The sequence below is a fragment of the Cololabis saira genome, chromosome 22, assembly GCF_033807715.1.
Source record: "Cololabis saira isolate AMF1-May2022 chromosome 22, fColSai1.1, whole genome shotgun sequence".
Lineage (NCBI taxonomy): Eukaryota > Metazoa > Chordata > Actinopteri > Beloniformes > Belonidae > Cololabis > Cololabis saira.
In genome coordinates this window covers 12,018,865-12,036,484 of record NC_084608.1, presented here as the reverse complement: position 1 = coordinate 12,036,484, position 17,620 = coordinate 12,018,865, and the positions used below count along the sequence as shown (strand labels likewise).

General features: G+C 41.3%; 1 protein-coding gene across 1 annotated transcript; it reads left to right on the top strand.

The window, feature by feature from the left end:
* The first annotated feature begins 13,060 nt into the window (after positions 1–13,060).
* bloc1s5 (biogenesis of lysosomal organelles complex-1, subunit 5, muted) lies at positions 13,061–17,374 on the top strand. Its single transcript, XM_061713191.1, has 5 exons — positions 13,061–13,216; positions 13,376–13,458; positions 14,827–14,956; positions 15,781–15,839; positions 16,001–17,374. The coding sequence occupies exons 1-5, from the start codon at positions 13,195–13,197 to the stop codon at positions 16,175–16,177; spliced, it is 471 nt and encodes a 156-aa protein (XP_061569175.1). The 5' UTR covers positions 13,061–13,194; the 3' UTR covers positions 16,178–17,374.
* The last annotated feature ends 246 nt before the right edge of the window (positions 17,375–17,620 follow it).

Below are 17,620 nucleotides of genomic sequence, written 5' to 3'. Positions count from 1 at the left end.
AAGTAAGGTAACGAATTTGTACTTCGTTACTTGACACCTCTGTCCTTACGAGGTGAATACGTGCTCCCCAGAGCTCCTCAAGATACCAACCAGCCTGCAGCAGCTCAGATTCATCTTGTTTCTTAGCATGCAGTTGAAGATTTTCTCCAGGGTCCTGGGAGACAGAGCCCATGCCTTCATCCACTCCTCAGCGCTGAAAGATCTTATTCCTGGAGTCCCTGGATGCACACACCACGTGAGCGTTGTCACTCAGCTGATGAGGAAGGCTCAAGAGGGGAGTATGTGGCTTGAACTTCAAATGCACGTAGCTCTGTTCCCCTCAAGCTTGTCACCATGACCCTGGACCGATACCATATTCCCAGGAGTTTAAACACCTCGTCCTCAACTGCCACATGAACTTCAGGCAAAGCCCCTTCTGGAAACATATATACAGCTGGAGACGGGTATTACAGTATATCTGGGCGTACTCTCTCACTGATTGTCTTCTCTTTTGCCATGAACATGGTGGTCAAGCCGGCTGAGACAGATTGCAGAGGCCTACTGTCCGTGTCTGGCATCTGGCAGCCTCCCATCAGCGCGTTCACGCTTGACCTCACTATAAAAGAAAAAAACAGGGGACTAGTGCTGCTGGGACTCGTGTCAGGGTCCGGTCAGCGCTGGTTGGGTCACGTGAGTCAGAGTGTAGGATGTTAAAAGACCTGAATCACCTGATAACCCCGGGAACATCACTGATGACGCGGCTCTGCACATCACAGGACGTATCTGTGATGCATTAACCTGTGTGTGTGTGTGTGTGTGTGTGTGTGTGTGTGTGTGTGTGTGTGTGTGTGTGTGTGTGTGTGTGTGTGTGTGTGTGTGTGTGTGGTGGCAGGGGAGGGGGAGTTTGTGGGTGACTTCACTGTTGACTGCTCATATAGTGGACTTAGGGCATGGAGCTGCAATCTGGCAGGGACAGTCTCTGACCAACACACACACACACACACACACACACACACACTTACACACACAGCGAGAGTAGCCCAGATGACATCCCAGTGTTGTTTTCTTTGTGTATATACTGTATGATCAGTGTGAGGAAATCTTACAAAGATCTGTAAATAATGTTGGACTCATTTGTTAGTGGATTTCAGAAAAGGAGAAGTCTCATCTCATCAGGCTCAACTTTCTGAAGCCTTGATTCATATTATGACACGGCCCATTCAGTTCAACCATATACCGTATTTTCTGGACTATAAGTCGCTACTTTTTTCATAGGTTTTGAAACATGCGGCTTATACAAAGGTGCTGCTATTCTGTGGATTTTTCTTCCTCGGGGCGCTCTAACCGGAATTAAAATCAAAACTAAGACAAAATAAATGCAAAGAAGAATACGCTTCTTCTTTAGCAGATAGAAGTAGGTAGAAGCAGATTTCAAACAGATAAATAGATAAATAAATACCGGTTATTTTCTTTTGGTTTTGTCCCGTTTTAATCAGCAAAGTTGCTGCCGTGTTAAAATACACTGTTAGGAAAGGATCTATTTAGGTACAAACATGTACATCATTTACAGTTCAAAATCCTTCTGTACATGTAGTAAATATATAATCTAACAACATAAATATCTGCGGTTTGCATATCTTTTTTTTTTTTTTAAATAGAGCGGATGCGGCTTGTATATCTTTTTTTAATTGTTTTTTAAAAAATAGAGCGTGTGCTGCCTATATGCAGGTGCGGCTTATAGTCCAGAAAATACGGATATATATATATATATATATATATATATATATATATATATATATATATATATATATATATATATATATATATATATATATATATATATATATATATATATATATATATATATATATATATATATATATATATAGGTTCTGATCTTTAAGGGTGGATTGAGCTCTGAGTGTTCAACTTTGACAGGCATGGATAAGCAGAAGGCAAACATGGATAAAAGGTTTAAGGCAAACTATTCACCAATTTGCAGAGAGTGCTGTTAAGGGACAGTTTTATTTTCTTTGGCTTTGTCCCGTGAAATGAATTACAGCCCATCTTTACAGAACAATGGCCATCGGGCCTTGGTGTCAAAGTAAACGGCCACGAGGCCTCGATTCACCCCGTCAAATCCAAGCATCCGTTGCATCTCAAAAGACGACGGTTGGCGAATGACAGCTTCAATAACCTGAACAACTGAAGAGATAAATAGTTATTTGATTCAAATATTATGTAGAGAATGTGTTATCCGCTGTAAGGCTCATGTAACCCAGAGGGACACTTGGTGATTTGTGTTTGTGCAGTGTGTTTTAGCACAGCACCATTAGCATTTGATCTGGAGGGGAGAGCCAGAAACACTCCTTGTTCAGGATAAATTTAACAGCACATGACACACAGCTGATCGCTGACTTCTTTGAAAAGAAGCCGCAAATGAGGGTGGCATGAAATCGACATTTGGACAGGACAACACAAAGTCATTTCTGTATCTCCTGATCCTCTAACGTCGGTTCGTTGAGGTTAACACACACTCACACACACACTCAAAGCGAACTATCTATCCATCTCAAGTATGCCTTCGCATTTCACAAACTTTGACGCATCCATAACCGCCAGTCTTTGAAGTAAGATCCCGAGGATATGAGCACAGAGTCTCACACACTCACACACACACTGTATCCCCCTCGGGGGGGAAGGTGGGAGCGTGAGCCAGCAATGAAAGATGCTGTTGATTAGGCGAAAGGATGGGTGAGGAGATGTAGGGTACGGGGCATTGATAGAGTGCTGATAGTCCTCACAATAGACTCCAGTGTGGCATTTGGCTTCGGGACGAGCCACACGCTTGGAAGCAAACATGCAAACACACACACAAACACACAAGTATGCATACATATATCCAATGTAGCTGTTTAAAAAACATCCATAAACACATTCCCCATAGAGACATATGTATATCCACACACACACACACACACACACACACACACACACACACACACTCAGGTCATAGCCAGAGGGAGGGAAACTTTGCTTCTTTACAGCACTGGTGGACTCCCCTTGTGACTTTCACAGCTGTCATGCTCCTCTTTACAGCCTTCATTCACCCACTAACCCAAGGGACATCAGCATGTGATGATGCGTCACACACACACACACACACACACACACACACACACACACACACACACACACACACACAGACACACGCACACACACACACACACACAATTGCAATTAATGTACACAAATCCCCAAGTAAAACTTGAGAGTACGTCCAAGCGCTGACACTGTGTTAATGTGGCGTGTTATTTGTCCTAATGATATTTCACACTCTGATCCGCCATTGCAATACTAATGATACGGGCCGTTATCACGTAGGTGTGTGTGTGTGTGTGTGTGTGTGTGTGTGTGTGTGTGTGTGTGTGTGTGTGTGTGTGTGTGTGTGTGTGTGTGTGTGTGTGTGTGTGTGTGTGTGTGTGTGTGTGTGTGTGTGTGTGTGTGTGTGTGTGTGTGCAAGCTCTATCAAACATCATAAAGGTGTGAAACTTCTCCACCCTCACTGAACTCCACAGCAATGTAAGCGATGCAAAAGGGATAAGTTACGATCTAAAACTTTATTCTTTTACATTTTCAGCCCAGAATTTGTTTAACCGAAACCTAAAAACCACTTCACACACAAAAGGACTCTTTGTTTTTATAAATTGATAAACACTTAATGCTTGTAAATTATTCAATAAGACCCAAAATGTGATCATGTCCCCTTTTCCACGAGGCTCATCTCTTCAACAGCCGCCCCATCTCCAGAGCTGCGGTGGGCGAGTGGGACACGTCAGGGACACCAAACCCAACGTGTCCCCTCGTTCCTACAGCGTCTCCATGAAACAGATGAGTGGCTCTTTTTTTATCGCTGTAGCCAGAAGAAGTGGCGCGCACCCCCCGCCGGTTGGCTTTTTGTGCTTTTTATAAGTGACACAGTGTGATAGACCTGCCCGCAAACCCTCCATTACGATCATATCGGGATCCTCTCAACTCTCCTCCTGTGGGGCGCCGTCACTGTCAAGACCGGCTAAAGTTTAGTCAAAGACATTAAGAGAACACCTCCAGGGACAAACGCTGGCACTGAGAAGAGAAGAGAAGAGAAGAGAAGAGAAGAGAAGAGAAGAGAAGAGAAGAGAAGAGAAGAGAAGAGAAGAGAAGAGAAGAGAAGAGAAGAGAAGAGAAGAGAAGAGAAGAGAAGAGAAGAGAAGAGAAGAGATGTTTCTGAATCACCTTAAATTTCTGCACAATTTTTAACATTTTCTTTAATTAATATGTAAATATAAATATCTATCAAGGTGCCCCCCACGGAGAACAAAGCATGGACACAGTCTTGTTAGAATCATGATCCATGTCTGTTCACGTCAGGTTGGAGGGTTTAGTGTTCAGTTTAGGATGATTAGTTTGAGCCGCAGCTGCGTGCCGTAGTTTGTTCTTGCTGTTGTTGCTGCTCCTTCTAATTAAAGTGAACTTCAGATGGATGCCCTCGGCTCAGCCGGCTCTGCGTACGAAATCCAGAAAGGTATCAGAAGGAGCTCACGTCTGAATACGACATGTGTAGTTAGTTCTCTGGGAGTTCCCGTGTAGCAAGTTTGTGTGCCGAGCAGCGTTTCTGCTGACCTCTGCACCGTGCTCCGTTCCCCTGACAACACTGTGTTTATCAAGGCTTTTATTCATATCAGCATGTATGTGCTTGTTATAAGAGTTACTGCAGTATCTGAGTATCATCCTGAGTGCAGGTCAAGCGGCGAAATGCGATGTCCACAACATACGTTTTGCATTATGTTCTTCCGTTCTTTATGCTTTAACAAGTATTTCCAGTCGTGAGATCACATTTCCTGCAGGAGCAGTCTGGAGGTATTTTATGAAAACGTCAAGAGGGAATACTTGTGATGTACAGTACCATTTTACCACATCTTCCCTTTCTAACTAAATCAGAGTGTCCGGTGCAGAATATATAAAGTAAAGTTGGATGCTGTTGAACCTATTGTTGCTGATTTTTATTTTAAGAAAAAGATCCTTTCACCTGTTGACTGGCTGCTGCGTATCCCCCCATAATAATAATTATTATTATTAGTAGTATTATAAATATTATAATTTATTATTAACAATAATAATAATAATTTTTAAAGTATTTATTTATCTGTATGAAAAAATGAGCAGATGCGCAAACACACACACACACACACACAAACACACACACACACACATACAGCTTTACTATTTTGTATTGTATTGTGTTTATTTATTCATCCTCTTTATTTGTTTTTTATATTTGAATTTCTCCTCCTTTATTTGTTGCAAACAATTTATTGCTCCTTGTTTTTGGTGTATTGTATATATGTCACATTAATAAAAATATGACCAAATATATTATTATTATTACTATTATTAATGATAATAGTAATAATAATAATAATAATAATAATAATAATAATAATAATAATAATAATAATAATAATAATAATAATAATAATAATAGAAATAAACTGCAGCACACTGACGCCTGGAAGAGCTCTGCATTGTCATGTTTAGTGGTATTTAGGGCAGTGCCGGTTGTAGCTGTAATAGCTGTTACACCGTTCGCATTCCTGCTCACAGCAACAACCCAACGACTCTCGGATCTCTGAAGAGACGGAAATCATCACTACTGCAACCACCAACTCCCCTTCAGGGATTTAGAGAATATTTTCAGATGGAGTTCAATTGTAGGGGGTTATTTTCTAGTTTAACCTTTTTGCTTTAATACTGTTGTATTTGTCTTTTGTTTTTTACTATGACTACAACATTTTATGATTCAGTCAAGTTGCTTTTTCAAATGACTTTTCCAGCTTCACAGCGGTTACATAACTTTCTTATTTTACCATTTAACGATCCTGAGAGAGACATGAGTAGGGTTCTAGGTTAAAGGTTTGATTGTGGGCTGTTTTAAAAGACTCACTTGAACTGTGTCCTAGTAACCAGGAAGTCCTGCAGTGGTTGTATCTCAAACCACACACACACACACAGTGTAAATAGTTACTGACACTGACGTCCACTATATTGCTGACCGTTAATATCAAACTCAAGACAACAAAATTGTGAAACGTTTTTTTTTTTTACGAAAAAAGCCTGACGTTACACCGAAAAGACTCTGCAAGCCTGGAGAAGTTCGCCGCCACACGCAGACAGTGAAGAGTGACAGTATCTCCCTGAAGGTGGGCTTCTGCCATCTCTCACTGCGGTGGTCATCGGCGCTAAACTCTTGTCAGGTTCCATCTTACACCCTAACACACACACACACACACACACACACACACAGTGCTGTTTCAAGGCAGGATTGGCTCTCCGTAACATGTTGTCACACACACCGGGGGTCTGGGCTGTTATTGGCAGCCCCTACCTCGTCACTATTGTCCCTGTCACCTCACACACACAGACGACCTGCTGGGACCATTAACGCGTCGGCGTGCCGGGACACTTTGGGCCCACAGGGATTTCACCCCGGCTCAAACTTAGCAGTTGTCTTTCACTTATTTGTTTACAGACAGTCGCTGAGAGTGAGAGTCTTTGTGCTGTTTTATTTAGAGGACGTGGAGTGCATAAAGGGATTAAAACCTTTTCATGCCAGTTTCTCTTTAAGTTTATAACATAGCAGATCATATTTGTAATAAAACCACTATCATGTAACCAAGAAGGGGATTAATATTGGAGAAACAGACCTGTATCGTTCTGTGACCTCATATATCAATATAGTGTTGTAAACACCATGTAGGTCCGCCTTCATGCTGCTGCACTGTTTAGAAATAAAGTAAATTGTTTTACAACTTTTTCACAGCCGCACTAAAACCCTAATTTTGCACTAAAGTGAAAACTTCGTCTCGAACACTTTAATAGCTCGCTCACTTGTGCCAACTCGGGTGTCTCTTGATCATTCCCCCGTGATGTTAAGCTTTCACCGAGGAAACATTTACTGTTTTCTTTAATGTCATCTTTGATCATGTGCCTGACTTTCAACTTTCACAGCTGTCTAACAAATGGGACAAGAAGTGATGAAAAAGAAGAGGAAAAAAAAAAAAAGTCTTGGTGCAAATGCCTTTCCACTTCAACATGCTACATCTCTCCCAGGTGACTGCTTAGCACTGGCAGTAATTGAAAACTCGCCCCTGGCGCTGTGTATGTGAGATTGCTTGAGTGTGCATGTGTGAATGACTGCACATTTATGCGTGTGTGTGTGTGTGTGTACGTGTGTGTGTGTGTGCGTGTGTTGACGTGCTTTTTTCCGGCCCTGTTTGAGCGCGTGCATCTGCTAGTATCAGCATGTATTTGCCTGCATGTGTGGTTGCTGCTGCAGCGTCGTGTGTCTGTGCAGCCGCTGCTGCTCACATTCCCGCCTCCACAGGTAAACGCTACTAGGTCTACCTTTCTGATCTGTGATGTTGGAAGTTTAACCATTTTTCCCCGACAGGAGAATGAATTATTAATATGTTTTAATACCACCCTCCCTTCCCCCCCTCGTTTTTTTTTTTTTTTTTTGCTTTTCTACGACGAGGGGCCAAATCTCTTCAGCATTTCCAGCCCTGTGAGCTAATTTGACAGCTCACGGGGGTGACGCTGATTCCACTTCGCGGAGACAGGTACCCTAGGGCTAGCCAGCTGGATCGCAGCGGATGCTTACAGATTTGGCTTTAGCTTCATGCTGGGTGTCATCTGTCTCTTTGGTCTGGCGCGGGATAATTTTTGTGTGCGTGCATGTGTGTGTGCGTATGTCCGCCCTGACATCATGTGCCTGAGCAGTTTGTGCCTGGCAGGCCTTGTCTGTCCAGGTTGGCCATCAAACACAGCCGGCATGGCCCTAATCTGACGAGGCACTGCTCCAAACATGCCACAGCAGCCTGAGAAGTGTGTGTTTGTGTGTTTGAGTTTGCGTGCATGTGAGTGCGACCCCAGGGCAGACCCCCTTTTTTTTTCAAATTTTTTCCTTTTTTTTTTTTTTTCCTCCTACCACTTGCCTTTCTCCTCTGCTCTGTCCCACGTCCAATATCACACAGCACGCTCACACGTGCACACACAAACTCAAGGGGGGAAAACTTCAAAACCCGTCAAGTGGCACGATTCTTCCCCTGAACCTCAGAGTCTCTGCAAAAGTTGCACGTTGTGTGCAGGATCTGTTTGTAGCACAAAACAGTATTTCTGCCAGCGTGAAGCAGAGGGAACGCGTCGTCTAGCGCTGCAGCCGCTCCACATCTGTTGCTTTTATTGTGGGCACTTTGCTTCAACAGGTCTGCAGCCTGATCCAGCCTGTTGCCCTCAGTCGACCGCCTTTTGGATACAGCGGCAGTCCGTCTCAGTGCGGGGCCAGAAGAGGACAAGGGACAGTCCCTCATGGGAGAAAAATGACAACACAGTTCCCATGATTCCCTGGGATGGGGCCCAAAATGGCAGCGGAAGCCCCCCCCCCCCCTCTTGCGAATGCTGACTGCAGGCGACACCCTGGTCTCCTGCCGTTCACCGAGACTTTTCCGGTCCCTCCCTGAATGCACGTGTCAGTCTCCATCTGAAAGGATCTGACAAGGTTTTGTTCTAGTTCGCTACAAAAAACAAACAAATAAACTGTTTCCATCCTTCAAATGTGCAGGAAGTTGAGTGCATATGTTGGTTTTCAGGCTGTAAGCCACATACTGCCACTGCGTCTTCCCGTCAGGCCGTGTGACGACGGGTCAGCGCCGCTGAGTCACCACTCCCTCTGCATCCAGCGAGGGGCTGAACTGTGTTTACTCTGGAGTTTACCCTCCTGCAGTCTTTATTTTTTTTATTGTACCTCTCTTTCTATGTTCCGCTGTCACCCTCCCACCTGCTCCCCCCCATGGAGGATGGATATGAAGCATCCTCCATCCTGCAGGCAGAGGGACGGGCAGCGGTGGTGCCCAGATGAGTTACCAGCTTCCTGTCCGAGGTCTGAGAGAGAGACATTATACGAGATGAGGAACACAGTATAGGGAGCAAAAGCATGTAGGTGGGCTGCTGGGCAGCAGGTCCTCTCCTAGCAGCCTTCCTCCTCCCTTCTCCTCACTTCAGCCCAGAGGCCTTGGCATCTAGTGAGTAACACCCCCCAACTTCCTTCCACTTTTCTCCCTCCCAATGCCCGACCCCCACCTGTTCAGAGCCACGGCGCAGTCAGTGGCGCTCAGCATGTTGTGAACACAAAGCAACAACCCCGCGGCCCTCCGCCCGGACCTCAGTGTCAGGACCCAGCCAAGCTGAGAGAGAGACGGAGAGAGAGAGGGAGAGAGAGAGCAAGCATGAGAGGGAGAGAGAACGGAGAGCAGCTAAATGCAGAATAATTATCCCCGGTGGGTAATGCGAGCACCGTCGTTGCAGGGGCAGCGTGGTCAGGCCGAGGAGGAGGGAGAATCAGAGACGAGAGCGTCACCGGGCCGAGCTCGCAGGGCCAGTGGGCATGTTGGGTAAAAGCGCACTCACAGACGTCCTGCTGCAGCGCTGGAGCACCGTGGAAGTGCTGCAGGAGATCATCCAGATGCTGGAGAGCATGAACTCACAGGGGGCCAAAACAATGCTGCTTTGGTCATATTTATGTTGAACACAGCGTATGTGGAAGTGAAGAAAATAATAAGAAAAGAGAAAAAATACTGAAGAAGAAATAAGAAGGAAAAATATGCATAGTCGTAATATGCAAAACACGCCTCAGCACTAGTCCCAATGAGACCATATTAGGAATATTCAGTCCAATGTTCAAGATAATTTATAGCAATCCATAAACATAATTTTAAGATATGTACTAAGGTTTCTTCACAACTGTATAGTTTTTATATTTTTATACTACATTAAAAAAAAGCTCCTTGATGAGATTATATTAAATGAGTGAATTATATATGATTAATTAGTGTTTGAATCTAATAAATCTTATTTCCAAAGAAAAATTATACTGAAATAAAGTGATTTACAATGAATTTTACTGATGCAGTATATCAAGTAAGTCCAGTAGAAGTAATATATGTTGTAAAAAACTTTAAAAAATGAGCAGAACTAAAATGGGGGCAGCAATATATCACGTTGAAATCAATCCTGACATTTATTTTAACTTTTGTAAGGCTGTAACTTTGAACACTGCTGTTTTTCTTCTTTGTCTTCTTCTTCTAGTTTTGGAGACTGTCCCAGACAGACTTTGTGCAGCGTTCAGGGGTGTCAAATAAAAAAACTGAATTCACTTAATAGACCTGCGAGACCCAAATGCAGCGAAACACGATCTGCTGTCGTGCAGGGAGCCCCGCATGCAGACGCAGCCCAACATCACAGGGCTTGCACGTGGTGATGCAGTGGGACAGATATTTCCTCGTTATGTTGATGTTGGCCTGGCGCGCCAAGTCCTGTAACGCTGCAGAAATCTCCACTTTGGAGAGGTTTTACAGTTTCTGTCTTTTTAAAATATGGCTGATTAAGTTTTACTTCTCCATTTTAAAAACTGGACGGTGTGTTAGGCTTTTTAAATGTATTTTACATAGTTTTATTCACATGAATGCATTCAAAGATGCATATAAAATACACCTACATTAAACTGCATTATATCTGACAGGCTCTATTAATATCTTGAAGCCCATTCAGATCTAAATCCTCTTACTTTACCATCCATAATGCATGTATTTGTTAATTTATGAACACATTATATATACACATTTAGATAATTATTAGAAGATAATTTTAACATTGTTTTTTCTGTGGTTATAGGTATGATAATCAAATCTGCATCCAACTATAGTCTCTCATCTCTTCTCAGGGTTGATCTTAATGTTTTTAATTTCCCCCTGCAGAGTCATGAATAAACAAAACAACAGAATGCACATTCCTGTCAGGAAGGCCTCTGCCGGCCTGTCACCGGTCCTCATGCTTCTCCCAAAACCTGAGGCGGCAGCGAAGGACTCGCTTTTCTCCCTCCACTGTTGATCAATCATTTAATCTCTTTAATAGGCTCCAATCAAAACTAATGGTGCATGTAATAAGTGTTTAACTAAACAAATGTGGACATTGGCAGGGGGAGGGATACTTAAGTTGTGCATTTGTTTTCTTAACTGAGCATGACAGTTCACATGAATTTGTGGTTCACAAGCAAACTTTTGACAACTAAAATGCAACGTTTGCCCCGAACGTTGCCTCTTCTCACTTTGACTGAATTCATTATTCGCTCTTGCCACTGGTCATGTGTTTATAAGTATATTTATGCCAATATATTAGCATTTCATAAAGTGTAATTAATGCATTTGCTAAGCCCTGATAAATCAGGACAGCACTCTTCTGCCAGATTTCAAACATCGGGAGGGATTTAGTGCCACCTTGTGGTGGAAAATAGTGCCGAGACTTTTTCAAATAAACTATCATTTCTCTATTTTTTAGATATTTATTACAGTAATGTTCCTGACCTCAAATGTGATTCATTATGCATCTTTCAAATAAAAAAGGGGAAGAGAAAACCTTTATTTTTTTCTGCTTGATCTCCTCATGTTTTATATGTGGGATCATAAATACATACAAAAGAAAAACCAAACTATAACAAAGTCATATTACAAAGTCACTACATAGTTATTCTATAAACTGAACAAAAGCCATATTATTAAACTAAATGGATATATTAGATTCAAATGGAAAAAACGAAATAAAGCAGAGAGGTCTTGGCTTACATTTGGGAAATATTTGGTAAAAAATCTAAGAAGGTTTTTTTTGTTTTTTGTTTTCTTGATTGTTTTCTTGTTGTTTTTGTTGTTGTTTTAAGGTGACTTTGGGGTCTTTAAAAGATCGTCTGGCTGTTTTTTTGGGGGGGGTTTTGTATGTGTTTTTTTTATATACCGGTATGTATATTTTTTTTAATTATCAAATGTTTGTTGATATATTTTATGTTTAGAAAAAAAGGGATAACACAAATAAAAAGCACCAAAAAGTAAAGTGAATATCTTTAATGTGGCTGTTTTAAATATTACATTTAATAATTCTAAAATCCTTTCATAAAGCATTACATAACATTTAATGTCTCCTTGAAAATGAGGATGATGCTTTGCAAAAATAAAAATACCAGGATTCACAAGAGATACGTGAAATAAAAAGAAAGTGGACTTTTGAACAGTGAAGTTATGAGAGGAAATGAATGTAAAAAGGGTCGTTGATGCTTTATTCAGTCACAGACCAAGGCTGACATCTGCTGTCCTCAGCCAGGCAAAACAGACATGTGAACATCCACAGCAGATGCACTGCTCCTCACTGAGACTTCATCTTATTCAATCTGCAACACGACAAAAGAGGACGAGGTTTAAATTCCCCACAAATGTATCCTATCAACTCTGTGATCTCCAAATACAGAGAAATACAAACAAACGCTCATTATTCCATGGCAATGGATGAAACATCGTTACATTTGCTTTTTAAATGTCAGCAGACATAATTCACTTCATCTCACCTAAAATGTTGACTCTCAATTTTCAGTATGTTGTAAAGACAAAATATTTTATTATAGAAACTTGAGAAAAAAAGACTCTTGAGCTCCTAGATATCTTACATGCAAACTACTTTATTCATTAGCAAAGATATTTGAGCAGCAACTGTCCTCCCCCCTATGTATAATTGAAATAAACTCGTAAATCTCGAAAGCTAATAAGAAGTAAAAATGTATAGGCCTCCAAAGTTATACAAGAATGTAATGTCTCCTTCAGCCTGTCTCAAGCTTCCCTTATAATGTGTGTGTGTGGTTGGTTGCGTATTTTTCTTTCTCACTCTTTCTTTTCATTTGGCTGGTTGAATTTGACAAAATGTAAATAAAATAATGAATTTAATGAATTAAATTAGTAATATAGAGTCTATATAGAGTGTTTCTGGTTTAAACAGAAAAGGATAAACCTACCCGGACCCCCCCCTCTCTGTCAGCCACTTGGTTCAGTCCGAGGACCTGAACCCGGAAGTAATAGTAAATATTTACTTCAGTCAGCTGATTCCCATTTACTCGACGCTGACAGATTCTCTCCGTTTTTATTACTTTCTATCTGATACGTATCACGGACATATATGATTTCATTAATAAGCCATGTTGATTGTTTCTAAAGCTTCACCGTGAATTAGTTTGACGTCCAGCTGCAGAACCATCATCTTTGTGAGCTAATTTGCCCAGCAGGGACAAGAGTAACTACTAGTCTAATGATGGACAAAATAGTGAAAGGTGAGTGAAATACAACGATAAACAAATGTTCTCGTTGGCTGACACGATAAAACAAAAATCAAATCAACTTGTCCTTCGACTTTTAATGTTATTGCCGTCTTGTCTATTATTGATCACGTTTCTTGTTATGTATTATTTATTGTTTTGTTGTTGCTGTAGATGTGGGCGACATCCAGTCTCGGCTGCTGGACCACAGGCCTGTCATCAATGCAGAAGTCCGATTCTTTGTCAGAGAGTTTGAGGTATTTCACACAGTTTTAAAGGATCACAATGAAAATCAGTTTCATGACAATAAAAGCTTCTTAAAGATTGATTTACTTGATGTGTTGGTAAATTTGAGGGCATCAAACTCCCAGATTCAAGCTCTGTGTCACCTCTGTGGACAGATGTTTGGCCCGGATGGGTTTTATCTTTAAATGGGGATGAATGTGCATTTTGATTCCCTGGTCAGACCTGACATGACCCACAAGGCAGTTCCTGTCTTTCTTTCTTTTTCTTTTCCAACATAGGACCTGTATTTTTCCATAACTTGGGTGTAAATTATTAGAAATAAAAAAAGAGAGAGATTTGTCCAATAGTTCAGCAACTACAAAATGATTGGGGGAAAGAAAAGTGTTTGTATCTTCACATGTGCTCCTGTGTACTTGTGATACTCTTGAACTATCTGGAGTTGGTCTCCTCATGGTTGGAAAAGAGTTTTTCTCCAGGAAAATATTGTTCAGTAAAAATGTTATACTTTAATCCATCTGGTATTATTTATCCCAGTCAAAACAGGTTCCTGCAGAACCGATTACATCAGCTGACAGCAAAGCTATCACAGTTCCAGGGCATGTCAGGCCATACAAGGAGAATAGAACTTTTAATTTATTTTTTTTGTCATTTTATCGCCACAATTGTAAGTTTTATGGACTCGTTTGGATAACAATGAGCTCCACTTTCTAATATACTCCAGTCTTTCTGGGCAGCTTGCTCTTTTCTTGCAGCATCTCACCTCAGGTGAAGCCTCAGGTTGAAAAGTTCTCTCTGTAGTAGAGATCCACTGAAGTGATAACATTGTTACATGTTAGACACACATTTATGTTTGTTGTTTTTGGTTAAATACATTTTATAAAAACAGAACAGCAGAAACTCGCTTTAAACTAAACAAACTGTTGCCCAGGGGAGGTTTTGTGTTCATTACTGGACCAATTGCCAGCTAAGATTCCTGTTAATCAGTTGGATTCTGAAAAAAAAATATATATATAGTGTCATCTTGGCAGGTTGTTGATTTGGAAAGCAATTAATTATGTTTAATGTAGCTCAAATGGAATTCATAACTAATATTTACCTGCAGCTAATCATCATTGTCTTTTTCTATCTCAAAAGTTAAAGTGGGACATCAGGAGTCTAGATATAATCACAACAATACAAGACCACACAATTAGTGTAATGTTTTCTGACTGATGAAAAAGTTAGTGTACTGTACCCCACTACATTGCAAGTACATATAAACAAAACAGACATCATGTCGCTTGACAAATTAAATTTTCTATTATTTGCAGTTTAACAAAGTTGTCCTGAGTTGTTATTGACTGGTTTCCCGTACATATTGATGGTGTGTTGTTGTTCAGGAGAAACGGGGCTACAGGGAGAACCGGCTGCTGGAGAACATCAATAAAATGGTGCAAGAGGCAGATGAACAAATGCGGCCCCTGAATGTGGAGGACGTGAACCAGCAGCTGTCTGACGTCTTTAAACGGTGTAAGTCACCTCCACTACATTCACACCATCCTTTCTTTAATAGCTCTACGCTTGTAGAAGTAGAATTAAAAACAACATGTGCTACCTGGCCAGAATGATTGATGAGTTTGCGGTTCCAACTCTCCTCCAGCACATCCCAAAGGTGGGGGGTTAAGATCTGGACTCTGGGGTGATCAATCCATCTGTGGAAATGATTGAAGCTCCCATCAATAGAAAAAAAATCTATCGATGGAAAAACTTGCACATGCAGTTTATTCAGGTGGTCAACTGACTTCATTGTTTTGGACATGTAATGTTCCTAAACTTGAATTTGACCAAATGAAGCAACGTCAAATCATAATACTGCCGTCACAGGCTTGGAGGACCGGCCCGGTCACGATGGGTTCATCGTCTGATCCGGCATCCTTGAGGGTACGACGTAAATCTGGGGCATTAAAACATAACCGTTCTCCAGCGCTCCAGAGTCAGGTCTCCGCAGGAAATTGAAGTGTTTAGTTCCAGTATCTTGAGTTCTCTTCACGTTATGTGCAGAAATGCTCTTACTTTCATTATTAACCATGATTAAAGTCTGCTGGTTCATTTCTTTAATCAGATTTCACAATAATTAATAACAGAAAAAAAAAACTTGAGTCTCCCATTTTTTTTTTTACTTTGGCCAGCCCTGTGAAGAAGGAAGTCTCTGAATTGTAAAGTTGCACTATATTTTTAGATTCACTAATAATGACTCTGTATTTTGTTTTTAAATACTGTAGCAGATGGGTATTGCAGTATGCTTTGTTTCCTAATTCCTTGTTTAATGGGATTGTTGTGCGTCTGACCCTCAGTGGAGGCCGCTAACCACATGGCAGAGAGAGTCCAGCAGAGGGAGCTAGACGCCCAACAGGTAAAAGAAAATAAAAATTCAAATCAAATAGAAAATTAACCCAAGAAAGGTAGTGACAGAGCTGGTGCTAATGGAGACAGCCCCATTCCACTCAAAGCTTTCGTGGTGTTTTGCCGTCCCCGTTTGATCAACAATTCACCGACTTGTTCTTGTCCTTTCAGGGAACCCAGCTGCAGGCGAACATGGAGAAGTTGAAAGAGGACTGGGCCGAGTTTCTGAAGGAGCAGCAGAGATTAAAGGAAGAGGTGGATGAGGAGCACGCCAAGGCTGTGGGAGAACTCAGCGCCCGCTTCAATGAGAAGAAGAAGAAGGACTTGGCCCAGTATTCGCTCATCTGATCAGCGGGCGTCCGGGTGGGAGGGGGTGAATGGACCCATTCTCTGACTATATGAACACTTTGTTGCAGGTATGAACATCTGTGCTTCGCATGCAGAACTAGACCATTAACTCTGCCTCACGTGTACGGCCCTCGGCAGGAAAAAGCACAGCACTCACAGGTGCCGTTCCTACAAAAGATTTTCAACAAAAAAAAGGTGCATTTCCCCAATCATGAATATGAAACTGACTAAAATGTGGCGTTTTCACAGGCCATCAAACTCACCCTTTTCTTTCGTAAGCGCATGGAACATGCACACCATGAAAGAAGACTGCACTATGTCATTTTTAACCAAACAATCTCGTGATTGTTCCTTGGCTGTGAAGTTTTCAACAATTCAAGATTTTTAATGGACGCCTGCCTGGAGGTTTATGTTGATAAATTAACATCATGTTGACAGGAACCTGAAGTTTGGCACCAGGATAGTCCAAACACTGAAAGAGAGATCATTAAATGTTTGAAAGCTTGTCTGAGCAAGTGTGTTAAAAGTTCAGGTCAAGTGTTGTACAACAAAACTCTTTCCCCTAGAAACCATCTCTCAGTCGAGGCCTGCGCAGCGAAGCAGCGGCGCTGGACTGCAGGGGGAACGTCCAGTTCTGAGGGTCAGTGTCGCTGTGTCTTCCTGGAGCGGATCAAATCCTACCGGGTTCAAGGCAGCGGCGCTAACAGTCAGGACTCTTAGAAAATGACAAAAAAAGAAAATAAATAGAAAAGACACTGGTGTTTCATCTCAGAATAAATTATTTGACTGAAAAAAAATCTTCAAAAAAAGGTCCAGAAGAGGATGATTGTGTTGCCCAAAGCAGAGTTGATTAATCTAAAGCTGTTGACTTTAAAAGGTCTGAAACAGATGATAATGTTTTTTAATTAATAATAAATCGGTAAACGATGAAGGATTTTCTTGTTCATGTGAGTCTCTGCTGTGTCAGAGTTGCCAGATTTCATTAAATGTTAACTTTATGTTCATAATAGTATGTACATCCATTTGATTTTATTGTAATAAACTGAACAAAATCTGTGATAAACTGTAACCTTTTTTTATTCAGCATTTTAGAGTCTGGATGAAAGAAAATAAACTTAAGCATTTGCAAAAGCTCTACTGACGGGTTTGATTTCTTTATTATTACTACTTTTTAAGATGACTGCAACTGTATCTGACAGAATAAAGTGAACTTTTCTTACATTTCTCAGTGGACTTCACCTCTAATCATTTAATAAAATGTACTTGCTCTAACGGATTGACGGTGATAATGATCAGCTGTAATTCATCACACATCACCAGTCTCCGTTTTTTGGTTGCAGCAGCTGCGTTGCTCTCATCCTCTTATAAATATCATTTATACATGTTACTGGTTTTGGTTATTTAAGCAAGTTAACGTAAGGAAAAGCCTGGATATGTTCATCC

Coding starts and splice junctions, on each gene's coding strand:
- bloc1s5 (XM_061713191.1), top strand. CDS start 13,195: ATGATGGACAAAATAGTGAAAG. Junction 13,459..14,826: donor TCTTTGTCAGAGAGTTTGAG/GTATTTCACACA, acceptor GTTGTTGTTCAG/GAGAAACGGGGCTACAGGGA. Junction 15,840..16,000: donor GGGAGCTAGACGCCCAACAG/GTAAAAGAAAAT, acceptor TTGTCCTTTCAG/GGAACCCAGCTGCAGGCGAA.